This window comes from Convolutriloba macropyga, chromosome 3 (assembly GCF_964194025.1).
Source record: "Convolutriloba macropyga chromosome 3, txConMacr16.3, whole genome shotgun sequence".
Taxonomy (NCBI): Eukaryota; Metazoa; Xenacoelomorpha; order Acoela; family Convolutidae; genus Convolutriloba; species Convolutriloba macropyga.
In genome coordinates, this window is record NC_134470.1 from 38,682,315 (window position 1) to 38,696,134 (window position 13,820).

Genomic DNA, 13,820 nt, shown 5'->3' on the forward strand with positions numbered 1-13,820 from the left:
TAGTTTGTTTTAGAAAATTAAACCCGTGCAACCAAGATTTTGTTTTCTTTATTTAAGAAAAGGCCGTTATCTAAAAACCTGAAAACAAATGTGTCCTATTAGAGTCTGTTGAAATTCTAGTGTCATCTGTATGAAGTATTTTGATTGTTATGACTGTTTTGAATTAATCATTTTATGAAAAGAAAAAGCGTCTGATGATGTTTCAATCAACTCATTTATCGGAAGTTTGCTCTCAAGATGAACCATGCAAACAAAAGAGTGTGCTACAGTTTTAGGGATGTCCATGAAATCTGAACAATTTTCATTCTGTTCAAAGCAATTTGGTCGGGAAAAATTTAGCAGTTCTCTTGATTAAAAATCTTTCAAAATGATTGTCGTCAGTTTGATGAAATTGAACTCAAAACAACAACTCTATTCGCAAAACAGCGCTTTTTTCGGAAAAAATGTTATTGTTTATCAGTAAAAATGTGTAATAAGAAAAATAATGATTTGGTCTTCATGATGAAAAGACACTTCTACATTTTACGATAACAATTTGACAAACCTCAATGAAGAAGTACCTAATATTTAAATTCTAAATAAGTAAAATTCCTTTGTCAGCTTTGGACTGTTTTTTCACATTAATATAGGTGCTATCAAAGCCAACAGATAGTCAACTTGCGTTTATATTTTGGGAACTGTGCAATTATTATTGTTTTTGCTTAAATTTTTGCAAGTGGTTGTAGAATCTGGTAATACAAGCGTAAATTAAAAGATGAAAATAATTTAAGATTTTGTAAAAGGAAAACCTAGTGCAAAGTTTCAGAAGATGAACTAAAATTTGTAGTCTTTTGATGAGAAAAGAAGCAATTATGTAGCTCTAATTTAGCCAAGTTTTGTAGTGTTCCAAAACAGATGACTTTGAATTTTTTTAATTGCATCCCTTGAATACATATTTCAAACAACGAAAGGAAGTGTTAAAATTTCTGCTAAGATTGAGCAAAGAAAATTCAGTGAGATTCAGTGGCTTGTTGCGGTGGATATTAAAGAGACAACTACTGTTTTGATTTTTTTTGGGATCTCTCCAAAATGAATTTGTCGGTTTTGCAATTAAAGTGAGCACGAGATGCCGCAACGATTCAATCGTTATCCTCGTATAGCTGCAAAGATTCGGCAATGGCTCAAAAAATAAAACTTTTTATTATGTGAAACAGAGAATTGGAACTTTTCAGGATCATTAATCATATTGCTTATTTAGAGTGTAGCTGCAGCTGGTCCTACATTTGGTTTCAAATCCACAGCAACTCATTAGAGAGTAAAAAGTCAAAATAAGCTTGAAAAAATGAAAATATAAGATTGTAGGGAGGAAATCTGAGGTCATGTGTGTTTCTATGAACTGCTGGTATGATCAAATTTTAGAGCGGTAAATAATATGATGACGTAGTTTAGTTTCAGATTATATTTTTCATTATGTTTACTTTTGCTATTTTGGCTATCAAAAATTCGTATAAAATGTTAACAACTGCTTTTTGGTAATTTATTTCATTCCTTAATGGTTTCGAAAATTAATCAAGTAAATGTTGCCATCAATTTATGACAATACTATCATCACAAGCGGTAGAGTTTCTTTATCTAGGTACCTTGTAACATAAATATTCAAAAGCTAAATAATTCAAGCGTCTGGTCTCCTTATCTTGATGGCTCAGTATTTTAAACTGCGTAGAAGAAAAAAAATTATCCTCTTTTATGTTTTTTGTTCAAATATCCAAGTTCACACCGCACAGAAATGGGGCTGTCGAGGGGGCTTGTCCCCCGAGAAACAGCCCCTCGAGAATCTCAGATAAAATAGTTGTTCTAGATACTTTTTTTGTAGCCAGAAGTGCTGGTTTTAAAACAAAACAATCAAGAGCTAGAAAGAAGAGAAAAACCGATTGAATTATTCCTCTAAAATAAAACAAGTTCTTGAGAAGCAGAGGGAAGCAGTGAGACCTCTACAGCATCCCTACGAGATTCGTACTGGACCATATAACCAATAACTCAAAGTCTTGGCTCAGTCAATCGTTCAATCGAAATTATTTTTTTAGAGCTATTCAGTCTAGTTTGACTTCACTTATTTTGAGTATGTTTACAGTTTTAATACACCGCAACGCTGTTTTGATAGAATAATGTGCCTCCCATCGACAATTTTACAGTAGCTATAATTATTAATTGATCTCTAGGGTATATCAGAACACGACTATTTGAAAAAACTCCCTATAAAAGGAGAAAGAGCTCCGCTACGTGTTCTGCTGCTGCAATTTTTGGGAAGCTTTTGACTTCAAAATTTATTTCTGAAACACCTCAAGATGCCCAAGATAAAAGTTGCTGGCCGTAAAAAATATGTGGGTATTATACGTTATGCTAAAGCATACAAGCACCCGACTTTGAGCAGAATTTTTTGTCGGGTGGTGGCTCAAATAGCGTTTTCAAACACTATTGCTGCTAATCTTCTAAAGTTTTCGGTGTTTTTAAGGTAATCAGGTAATCAAGGAAGTTACAAAAAAAATAGCAAATTTTTTTGAAAAATTATTTAAAAATTTCAAAGATTTGACCTCAATTAAGAATTTTCTAAGTCCAAACATAAAACATTTTTAAATTTGTTTTTCCGGCCTAAAAACTGCTTTCCTCTACTACTGAGATGGCATTAGGCTGATCTGTATAATTTTTGTGACAAAAATCGAAAATAAAAACTTTCATTATTTCAAATTGTAATTGTTTTCAATTTATTTCAGGGCAAGTTCTGTGGGGCTTGCCACACATGCCCTCTCTGGAATTCAAAATTTACGAACTATCCCATTATGATGCTTCGTAACCTCGTACAGCACTCGTGGAGCACCCCAAGTGCACTGCCAGATAACAGTTAAATCAGCAATATAACAAATAATTTTATGAATTGATGAAAAGTCTTCAAAAAGTTTTTTTTAGAAGCTCCTGATTCAGGACCAACTCCTGACCCTGGGCCCACTCCTGACTTGGTGGTCGCCCTTCGCATCAAAAATACGGTAGGGTGGGGTCGGGGCCCCGGCCGGTCTAAAACCAAATACCTATATACCCTGAAAAAAATAAAAGTGGGTTTCTCAAAATTGTTTCAATAAAATTCTCCAAATTTTTGCATGCGACCCCGAATAGCCGAGAAAATGAAAAGTCCCTTAGTGAAGTTTTTGATTGAACTTCTCCTTCATGGGTTTTTGGGCAAATTTTGGGTTCAATTTTGCCCAAATTTTGGGTTTTTTTGCTCTAGTTTCTTTTGTGTTAATTTTTACGTCTTTTTTCATAAGGGTGAATTATGATCAATTTTAGTTGCAGTCTGGTCCACGTAAACAGTTTTCTGCTAACTTTTTCCAGTTTTTCAGAAAATGTACATTTTTGACCCATTTTTATGCATTTTATAAAAATTTTGCAGTTTTCTCCCAAAATATTGATTTTTTCTCTTTTTTCATTAAAGGGAACTTTGTCTGCCGTGAAAAATCATGTCGGTTGTAATAAAGGTGTTTTGGTGAAAAAATTTACAGATTTTGAAAAAAATTGAAAAAACATAATTTTTCAAATTTTTTTTTCATTTTTTCGACCGTTTTTCTAAAGCTGTACCTTTGAAACCACAACCTTTAGCAATATTCCGTCAAGGTCAATCTGAAGTCCTATGACCTATAGTTGGGCCTGCATTTAAACAAAAACGAGAGCAATCGGACTTTTGGAAAATTTTAAATTGAAAACTTCAGTTTTTGACTGAAAAGTGTAATTTTTTTGAAATTTTTCTAAGTGCAAAAAATTTCAAAAACTTGGAAATTTTTCTTTGATCGAGAAATATGTTGTCACGTGTTCCCTAGACCTAAGTCCCTCGCTTTCAGTGCTTTTTGGCTTTATGAAAATGCAAAATTTTAGAAAAATGTTAAAATTTTCAAATTATGGCATTTTGATCAACATTTTTGTATACTTTCGCCAGAAAATTACACTGGGCATGCATGTGGGGCTTGCACCACATCATGCCCCTATTGAAGGTCAGAAACAAATTTCAAGCCCGATTTTCTGCCACCATTGAGAAAATGAGTTTCTAAAATTTTTGCGTAGTTCAATGCGTACTTTCGTCCAAAGTGCAACAGCTTGTTAGCGCCCGAAGGGCGCTACCATCTTCTTTGCCACCCACTCAGAACAAGATAATGAAAACGGCTAAAACGCCAGCGAGGACAATCAAACTAATGACTCTCAACTGACCGCCTGGGGCAAACACCTGATTCTAGGTCCATTTTCGTTAATTATCTCTTTGTTAATTACAGGTCACATATCACATTATTGACGCTGAAAATAGGCGCAGTTCAACATATTCAAAGTTCTGAGCGAATTGATTATCGTTATAACGGTTATGACACCGGTTTTTCGAAATTTTTCTTTTTATTTTGATTTGTCTGTATTTGACGTTATTTTAGGTAACTTTTAATGACTTTTAGAGTAATTGTTTTCAAAAAAACTTAAGTTCTGCATCTTCTGTTCGTTTTGTCTATTGTGTGTTACCTAATATCATTAATTACAGGTCACATATCACGTTGCTGGGATAGAAGGAAGGTGAAATTTAACATATTTAATGTTTTAAGTTTTTATTTAATGTTTTTAACGGCTTCGACATTGGTTTTTCGAAAAAAAAATGTTTTGTTTTTTTTTGTCTGTATTTGACGTTCTTCTTGTAAACGTAGGACATATTCTGACCAAAAATTCTCAATGGCTTTGTTTAGAGTAATGAAAAAACCTATTTTTGTTTCAATTTTTTGCTAATAACTTTCATGACCTTTAAATTGATTTTTTAGTCGAATATTACAAACGTTGTTTTTAACATTGCTCTTTTATTGCCTGCATGTTAGTCTCATTAATGAGTGGTCGCAAATCACTTTATTGGCGTTGAAAACATGCGCCACCAGACATTTCTCGCAAAAGTTTTTTCTTAATGTGTTTTTCTGTAATTATTGTTTTGTATTCGTGTGAAAGACAGGGTCAATGTCTTATCTAATGGAGTTAAAATGGGTTTTTACAAACGTATTTAGTGATTTCTGTTAGTCGCTTTTGTTGTTTTGTCTTTTTATTGCCGAGTCTCTTTAAGCACTCGTTCCATATCTTTTCTAGTGGTGAACAGTGAACTAGTTAGTTTTTTGTTGAGGTTTTGTCTGCAGCTACTGATTCTTTGTTATTAAGTTTTTGCCACAAATAGCAATCGAGTTTTGGATGCTATTAATGTTGGTTGTTGTTATTCGATTTGTTGTTTGTCTTGTCTTGTATTCATTTTAATGGCAAACCTCCACTGCCCTATAACACGGCGTTATTTTAAAATTCCATTGAGTGATTTGAGTTAGAGGCAATTCTTTATTCATACACCAGTTATTTTCAAAAAAGACTTGAATTTTTGAAAGTTTTCTATTCCTTCCTCATTTGGTAGACAGGTAAGCCGAAAGTGCGGATGAGCGGAGTTGGAACATTATGTGCGAACGCACAATACTGAGCCTCCTTGTTAGCTGTTCCTAGTTGTCCGCAACTTTTTCTGTTGGCCAATTTGCCATTTGATGGTCTTTGTAAAATATGGTTTCAGGTTTTACGACAACGGAGTATCACTTCCGTGATAGTTGCAAGTCTTGGCTGTTGATCGTAATAGCGGTTTCGACGCAGATTTTGCAGAGTTTTTTGTCTGCGTTTTGCTAGCACTCATTGTCGTTTGTGTAGTTTGTACATTTCTGGCTATTATTAACAGTGAAACGTGGCTTTAGTTCCTGGGCATCATAATAGCTGAGTACAATTATTTTAATTGCTTTTTAACAAAACTGATTTTCAAAAATTTCTGTTTTCTTAGTTTTGCTAGCTCAGCTCGCAAACAAGATTTGACAGAGTTTGTTTACTTTTTTGATATCTTGCTATTAATAATTTTGGTGTATTAAAGCAAATCTTTTTTAAAACAGAATTTGTCGAATACATCTAGAAGTAATACAAACAGCAGGAAATAAACTAAACAAACTGCCCAAACTTTTCGTAAAAGCGAGCAGGTTTTTAAAAGAGAAGTTTTTTTAGGATGCGTTTGATTTTGGTAGTACTTATTTGAAATTTGATGATGGTAATGTCTACCTCTAATTATCCGTTTAAATGAGTGGTGGAAACTAGCTGAGTGAAAGCTTTGAAGTGCGAGCCTCCTTGTTTGGTTCTCTTTTTGGTTTCTATCTTTTCTGAGTAGTGAGTTGAGTTACTGGCTACGCAATTAAAGGACATCTAAACAACACTGAGTTCACGACGGTGGATACGAAATTTAAGAATCCTTTTTGTCAAAATTTTAATGGTGAGAGAGAGAGAGAGTTAATTTATCCCGGCCTGTAAATCAAATGTACAAAGAAGGATAATCATAACACGACATAAATCACAATCAAACATCGAAAAATAAATGCATTTAATATATCCAACAATCAAATTAAAATTTATTCTAGATTATTTTAGGCTGGGAAAGGACGAGCAACGAGGTCCTTAGACCTACTTTCCAGCGTGCCCTGTAATATAAGCGTCAGAGGGGATAAACTTAATTTTTTTTTAATTTAATATTCTTGCCATTTTGTAAATGATTTCTTTTTTTAGCATCCTTTTAACTGCTCGAACTTATTGCTCCACCAGACCTCGGAGATAAGTACTTAAACTACATCGAATTGAAATTTGTTTACAGCAGAGAGCAACGTTACAAGTTAAAAATTGTCGTGTTTTGTCAAATGGTCCTATGAAGGAGGAAAAAGTGACAAAAAATGTCTTTAGAAATTGAAAAAAGTGATTTTTGACAGCAGAAATCGAATCGCGGTGACTTCTACGGAGGCACTGCACAAATTTTTGCGTATACTTTTTAATTATTTTCAAAGAATTACCAGGAGCTGCAGGGATGTAACAAATTATCCAAAAAACATTTCGAACGAGATCATAATTCCCTTGTATATATGAGTCCTTCAAGTTATGATAGATATCAGAGACTTGCTTAATGGTTGCATTTCTTACATAGTCAGGTATGAGTAATTGTATTTTCAACATATTAAACAATTTGGAAGCTCGGTGACAAATCGAGTTTCGCTTTACTTTAGTTTTGCATAATGGAACTTTCAGTAGCATAAAATCAGCGCGTCGAGTTGAATGAGTGCAACTTTAGAACTGAAAAATAGTATTAAGATAATCCTCGGAATGCATATGATTTAATGACTTCAAAACGAATTTTAGTAGTTCATAGATATGCAATTCCAACACAGTTAGTATCTTATTAGCCGTAAACAAGTCTTCACTATCATGATGACGTTTTCTGAAGTATAATATTTTGAGTATTTTCTTTTGCAATTGATAAATCGGAGAAAGGGATGAGAAGCTACAACACCCGTAAACAAGAACACCATATTGGATAATTGGGCATGCCACATTCCTATAGTATTCAATCAATTGGTGACGCGGAACAAAGTGTCGTAATTTGGATATTACACCGCATTGTCGTCCAAGACGTTCAGTTTAATGGTGGTTTATTTTGTGGGTTTTCTGAGGATTGAATTCAACGCAATAGACTAGAGTCTTTTACTCAAGTCTATTGTTTCTGCTGTTGAGGTTGAAGTTAAACTTTGCTTAAAAACTCTCATCGAAACGTTGTTTTTGGACGCACGATGTCAATACACAATAACCAGAAAGAAGCCATGGAGCAGGTAAAAAGAGACCAGCTTCTGTTGTACAAAAGAAATTTATTTTCATCGCATCAAGCATTTTAATTACAAATGGTGCAAAATGCAGATCTAATTACCCTCGAGTCGGTTTTATAGCACTCGAGATAAGCTCTCATTGAATATTTTATTCGCCTAAGTCCTAAGATCTTCGAATGATGATTTTAGTCTACTTAGATAATTTTTTAAGGTTTTCATTTATCATTAACTTTACCATTTCGTTCAATCAAGTGCCATTTGCTACATTGGCCTACGACCTGTAAACTGATCTCAATTAAGTCCCAAAATTCAACTTGTGTAAATTTTTGCCGATGCGAGACACTTTTCGATGTCCTAAAATCGTTAATCTATAACAAACAAATTAGCTTATTCGCATAGCATACAAGCTTGCGCGCAATCCCTGCTTCTTCGGGTTGTATGTTGAATAGTTGTGACTCTTGACTTACTTTCGGAGTCGTTTTTAATTTGCAAGCCTGATTGTAATTTTGATCTATTCCCAAAATGGTGTCGATGAATGAAATTTGAGTAGGCTATTGATACGTACTGTTAGCCTCTGTTAGCATTGAATGCCTTTTTTGATGAAGCATCAATTGCAAGCAATTATAATGTACTGAGGAGTAAACCGTTTTAAGGCCGTACGTTTTAAAAGCAGCATAAAATCTGTTCTGAGGACATTAATGATGCATTTGAGTTTTCATCTGCATTATAATTGCTTCTCGTAAATGATTCTTGGAAGTGTTTTTGAAGTATTTTGGGAACAAAAAGGTGTTCAAAGAAATGACGCTTAGAGCTTCAGGTTGCTTAATTGTTGTCCAAATATGACTTTGAACTTCGGCTAAATAAAACTGAATAAAAACTTCAATTTGAACGGTGAATTTATGGCCCAGATTAAGAGGTCCCTTGAACAAATAACCGCTATTTCTTTGGGTTTGAAGCCACCATTTGAGCGTTGAGTTTGTTCAACCAGCAGGACAATAAACTTAGATGGATTGAAACAGTTTTAGAGACAATATTTGAGCTCAAAGCTGCGACTTTTATCACCGCAAATTCAACTAAATTCAACGGTTTTTAAAGAGCGTCGAATTTGCATGTTTGCTCTAAAATTTGTGAAGATAAATTTCCATTGATTTAAACAGGAAAATCTATTCAAGGTGGTTGTTTTTAGCGGTCTTAAATAAAGTAGGCACTATGTTTTGAGACGGATATAAGAGACTCAAGATTTCTGCCAACGGCCCAATCGAAATGAACAGAAATCATTTATTGCTTGAGCTTAATTAGGCAAGATTTATACCTGGTTGTATTTACAACCTACCCCAAAGAGTTTCTTTCCTAGACTCTATTGAAAAGCCTGCATTATTAGATATAAAGTTCTGTCTCTATCAACTCTATTAAATTTGGACCCTAAGCATGAAATTTTCTTAGGCGCATTTTTCCAAAAGTGTCTTTTCCTAGCAGACTTTCGAATTTTGAAATGCGTTTCTCACAGACTTTTTTGTGACAGGAATGCTGTACCTGAGGTAATTTGGAGAATAGTGTTAGTTGAAATCATCTAACCGAAATAGAGAGTGAACAAACAAGGGGGAAACCAGGTGACTCAACCCTCCATCGCACATAGCGCCAAACTCTCCCAGAGACAACTATTTGAAAGTACTCTTAATGTTCTCTCACTACAATTGATTTGCTGCAACTGTGGATTTTAGTGGATAGAGCAAAGATAGTTTAAGCGACTATTATGAATTTTCGCTGTCATTAGAGTCAAATTTGGTCTATCAAAGCTTTGGATTGAAAGTGGTGATAAATCTATTTGCTACAATAGTTTGTCTTTTGAGGCAATAAATCGGAATACTGACGTTATAATAGGTGGATATCATTTTTGGACGCCTAAAATAGTAATTGCGTAACTGCTATGAATTCTTAGGTAATTTTGGTACAGCCATTTTGTTTCGTTATGACCGCCTTTTGAACTGTATGATTTTTTTGCCCTTTCTTCAATCTTTTTTTTGCATTTTCGTCGGTATTTTTTTTGCCCTTTCGTCAGTATTTTTTTGCCCTTTCGTCAGTATTTTTTGCCCTTTCGTCAATATTTTTTTTGCATTTTCGTCGGTATTTTTTTGCCCTTTCGTCAGTATTTTTTGCCCTTTCGTCAGTATTTTTTGCCCTTTCGTCACTATTTTTTTGCCCTTTCGTCAGTATTTTTTTTTGCCCTTTCGTCGGTATTTTTTTGCCCTTTCGTCAGTATTTTTTTGCCCTTTCGTCAGTATTTTTTTGCCCTTTCGTCAGTATTTTTTGCCCTTTCGTCAGTATTTTTTTGCCCTTTCGTCAGTATTTTTTTGCCCTTTAGTCAGTATTTTTTTTGCCCTTTCGTCGGTATTTTTTTGCCCTTTCGTCAGTATTTAATAGCCGCCCTCATCTTCTCAGCCGGCTATTATAGCGCTCCTATTTTTTTTTACGACTCGAAGAGGAGTATTGGTTTTCTTAAGGTTTTTTTTTTACCGGAAGTACTATTCGTTCAGACAATGTTTTGACCTAAAAGCGAAAGCGAGTAAAATTGCAGTGTGAACTTATTTTTTCTGAGCGAGAGAAGTTTTTTGATCATGCGTTGCGTTTAGTGAATGACTTTTTGACATTGAAAAGTAGTTTTTGACTGAATGGCACATATAGATAACCGTTTTTAGCCGTTTTTTCGTCTAAGTGGCCTAGTTTTTTTGCTTGTAATTTGGTTTTTTGTAGAAATAATTTTTAATCGATGCTATGTTGAAATATAAACCACGGAAATTGATAGCACAGTATTTTGCATAGCCTGAAATTGCGTTTCAAATGCGAAATTGGCACATATTTCTTGATTTTTTAGTTAATTTTTGGCTTTTTTTTCTATTAATTTATTCATTTTTGGATGTTTTAGCTGTTTTTTGTCAAAAATCAGTTACTATGGCAACTTCCCTTTGATAGTTCATATAACCAATGCCTCTTTCTACCTCGATGTAATTTTGTTTCATAAAATTGTACATTTGCTAATCCGATTTTCGTAGTTTTTTGCCAATTTTTTTTCAGTTTTTTGTTTGTATTTTGCTTTTAATTACTAGAAATAGTATTTTGAACATGAGGGACTTTAATTTCGTTTCAATAAAAATTCAATCTTTTTTTGTTGTTATGTTTTTGAAAAACAGATAAATTTTTTTCATAAATGCAGTCTTAAATAATTTTTGGCCACTTTTTTGCAAAATGTTCCATTGTTTCGTATGTCTGAATTCTGCGTTTTCTTGTTTTATTCTGTTCAGCAAGTTGGATTTTTGTCTCGAATGACTCGTTGTCTTTTCTATGTCTCGAATGCTGATCAATGAAATGTACTCGTTTTTTTTATTTTTTTAAATTTGATTTTTAATTTTCAAAAATCAAGAATTGGTCTTTTTGTTACGGTGTTCCTAACATTGTGTCTATATTCTTCACATTCTCGTTTGTATCATTCTAGTTTTGTCCTGGCACCTACTTTTGTATTCGTTATATTGATTTTTTCAGTTGTTAAAAAATTGAATGAATTCAGCTTTTTCTTAGATCTTGGTTTCTTCGGTTTGCATTTGATTTAATTCAAAATAAGGCAGTACTGGGAGTTTGCTAGAAAGTTTTTTCCAACATTTCGACTTATTACTATTCAGTGCAATTTTCTTCCGGGCTTGTATTGTTTTTAGACGATTGTTTGCCTTTGAATATTATTCTGTTGCTTTTGTTTTTCTATAATTAATTTATTTTTTGAATTAGTATGAAATCATGTTGTCTAGCATATATACAACAAGGAAGAATCATGTATTATTTTTGTCTTAATTGCCGTGATTAGAAATCTAATTGTAGTGGTTCTCTGATTCTTAAGTTTGAGCACTCTTTTTTGAATAATTTTGACTTTCCTGTCTTTTTTGAAAAGTTTTTATCTGCCGTTTGCTTTCGCGATCTTTTTGAGATTAGAATCATTAATTATCTGAGGGCAATTGATGGCCCTGTCAGCTTTGCCAGGTTATCAGCTTTTTGACCATCCTAAAAAGTTTTAGACTTTTTTAACGTTACCAAACGTTTTTAATAATAAAATTTTGCTGCGTTTTCTTTCTCTTGGTGACAGTCGTTTAAATTTCACCGATTTTTAGATCAGACCCGCGGAGGTAATGAGTTAATGGTTTAATACAAAAGGTAATGGCTTCAGCTTTTTGTGAAGTTTTGGTGCTTCGAGTCGCTTCCGGAATTCTTCCGGCTATGTTTTTTACTTCGTCGAATAAAAAAATGTTTCGCTTTACCTCATTTTGCCGCCTTTTCAACATTTTGCGTGAAATCTTTTTGACTTCTCTAGGCTAGTTTCTCTCCTCGCTCATTCTGCTAAAAGTGATTTTGAACATCAGTTGCTCAGCAAAGCAATTCAAAATGAACAGAGATAGTACAAAATTGGATGTCAGAAATAGAAACGGGATAAACCCGTAAAGCCCAATTTTAGATGCCCGCTATTTGATCGTCGTTCCTATAAGTCTTATTTACCATCTCTAATGCTTATTGTTATTGATAGTAGCCCCTGTAGCCTCTCTCTAAGAAACAGAAGTATGTTCAACTACGAAATGCCATCAAAATAAATCGGACTTAAAAAATGTTTTTGTACAAAAATCTTTTTTTTTTCAATATCTTCTGTTATTTCAATCCCAATCATGCTTATTGGAATCAACGGCGGCTATTTTCCGGCAATCTGCCGGGTATGTTTTTTTTGCCTTTTCGTCAGTATTTTTTTGCCCTTTCGTCAGTATTTTTTTGCCCTTTCGTCAGTATTTTTTTGCCCTTTAGTCAGTATTTTTTTTGCCCTTTCGTCGGTATTTTTTTGCCCTTTCGTCAGTATTTTTTTTGCCCTTTCGCCAAATAGGTTTTATAGGGATTCGGATAACTTCGCTGACCGACAACGTTTAACAGTCCCACTTAACAACACTCAAAGAAATATCATTAAGATCAGTTGCCTCTAACATGAGAATTCAAAAAGAGAACGCTGATTATGTATGTTAAACGCTTGTTCTCCTATTAACTAAATTAAAGGAAAGAATTTCACTTGAGTTTCTGAGGCGGCCGAAGTAACTAAGAGGTTGTGATTGTAGGTTCGTGGTTCTGTTCAGCGTGGAGCGCTATCTGGCCTCAGTGAGCCCAGAGAGGGGTCGGAGGATGTTCAGCCGGAGGAGGTGCAGCCACTACATCTGTGCCACCCTGGCCCTCTCTCTTCTCTTCTCGCTCTCACAACTGCTTGTCAGAGACTTCGACACAAACATCAACAGATGCAAACTAAGTTTGTAGTTCAATTCATAATATAATCTGAAAGTTCGCGACGATGTCTTAAACACGATTCAAAAGAACTCAAAAAGTTCATTCTCAAATAGAAATTGGAACTAAAACTACAAAAATAAGCTAGCACAGTCAAACAAAGCTCGACGCATATTGTCAACAAATTAAAATCTCGACACGTTCGTATCTATCTGATCATTTTAATGGCAAGATCTTACCACTAAAGTGGTAAAAAATTTATAAGGTTTTATCAACACTTGAAGTTTGAGCAGTGTACATAAATTCAGATTTTGTCCCCCAGAAGTATATTTTATTAAATAGCAATTTGCGTCTCATCGTAGGGAGTCATTTCATTGTATCGAGAATGTAACGAACCCAAGAAATCTAACTCGTTTGCTTTCTGTTAAGTTATGACAAGATTATTAGAAGTCGGACATTAATTTTTGATAGTTAAACAAGGCGGCTCGGTAATGTGCGATCGCACATAAGGTTCCGACCCCGCTCATCCACAATTTTGGCATAATTGTCTACCAAATGAGGAACAGATAGAAAAACACAAAAAATTCAAGTATTTTTCAAAAAACTGGTGAATGAACGAAAAGATAGCCTCCAAAGCAAATAACTCAGTGGAGTAAAAAATGAAGCATTAGACTGATGAGATATGCCGATATTAAGAAAGCGAGCGAAGACGAATGACAAAATCAAACAACAACAACAAACATTAATTGCATCAAAAAATTTAAGTCCGTTTTAAAAAACAAAACAGCGTCAGATAAAACTGAAAATAAACAAAATAACTTGTAATTC

General features: G+C 34.1%; 1 protein-coding gene across 7 annotated transcripts in view; it reads left to right on the forward strand.

The window, feature by feature from the left end:
• Positions 1-13,820, forward strand: part of LOC142336191 (uncharacterized) — a 182,804-nt gene that overhangs the window by 101,388 nt on the left and 67,596 nt on the right. For all 7 annotated transcript variants that reach the window (XR_012758893.1, XM_075384828.1, XM_075384833.1 and 4 more), the window contains exon 4: positions 12,833-13,017. Coding sequence is in view for 6 of the 7 variants with exons in the window: in XM_075384828.1 (XP_075240943.1) it covers positions 12,833-13,017 (185 nt within the window). In the remaining variant the exon portion in view is untranslated. The remainder of the gene's footprint in view (positions 1-12,832; positions 13,018-13,820) is intronic.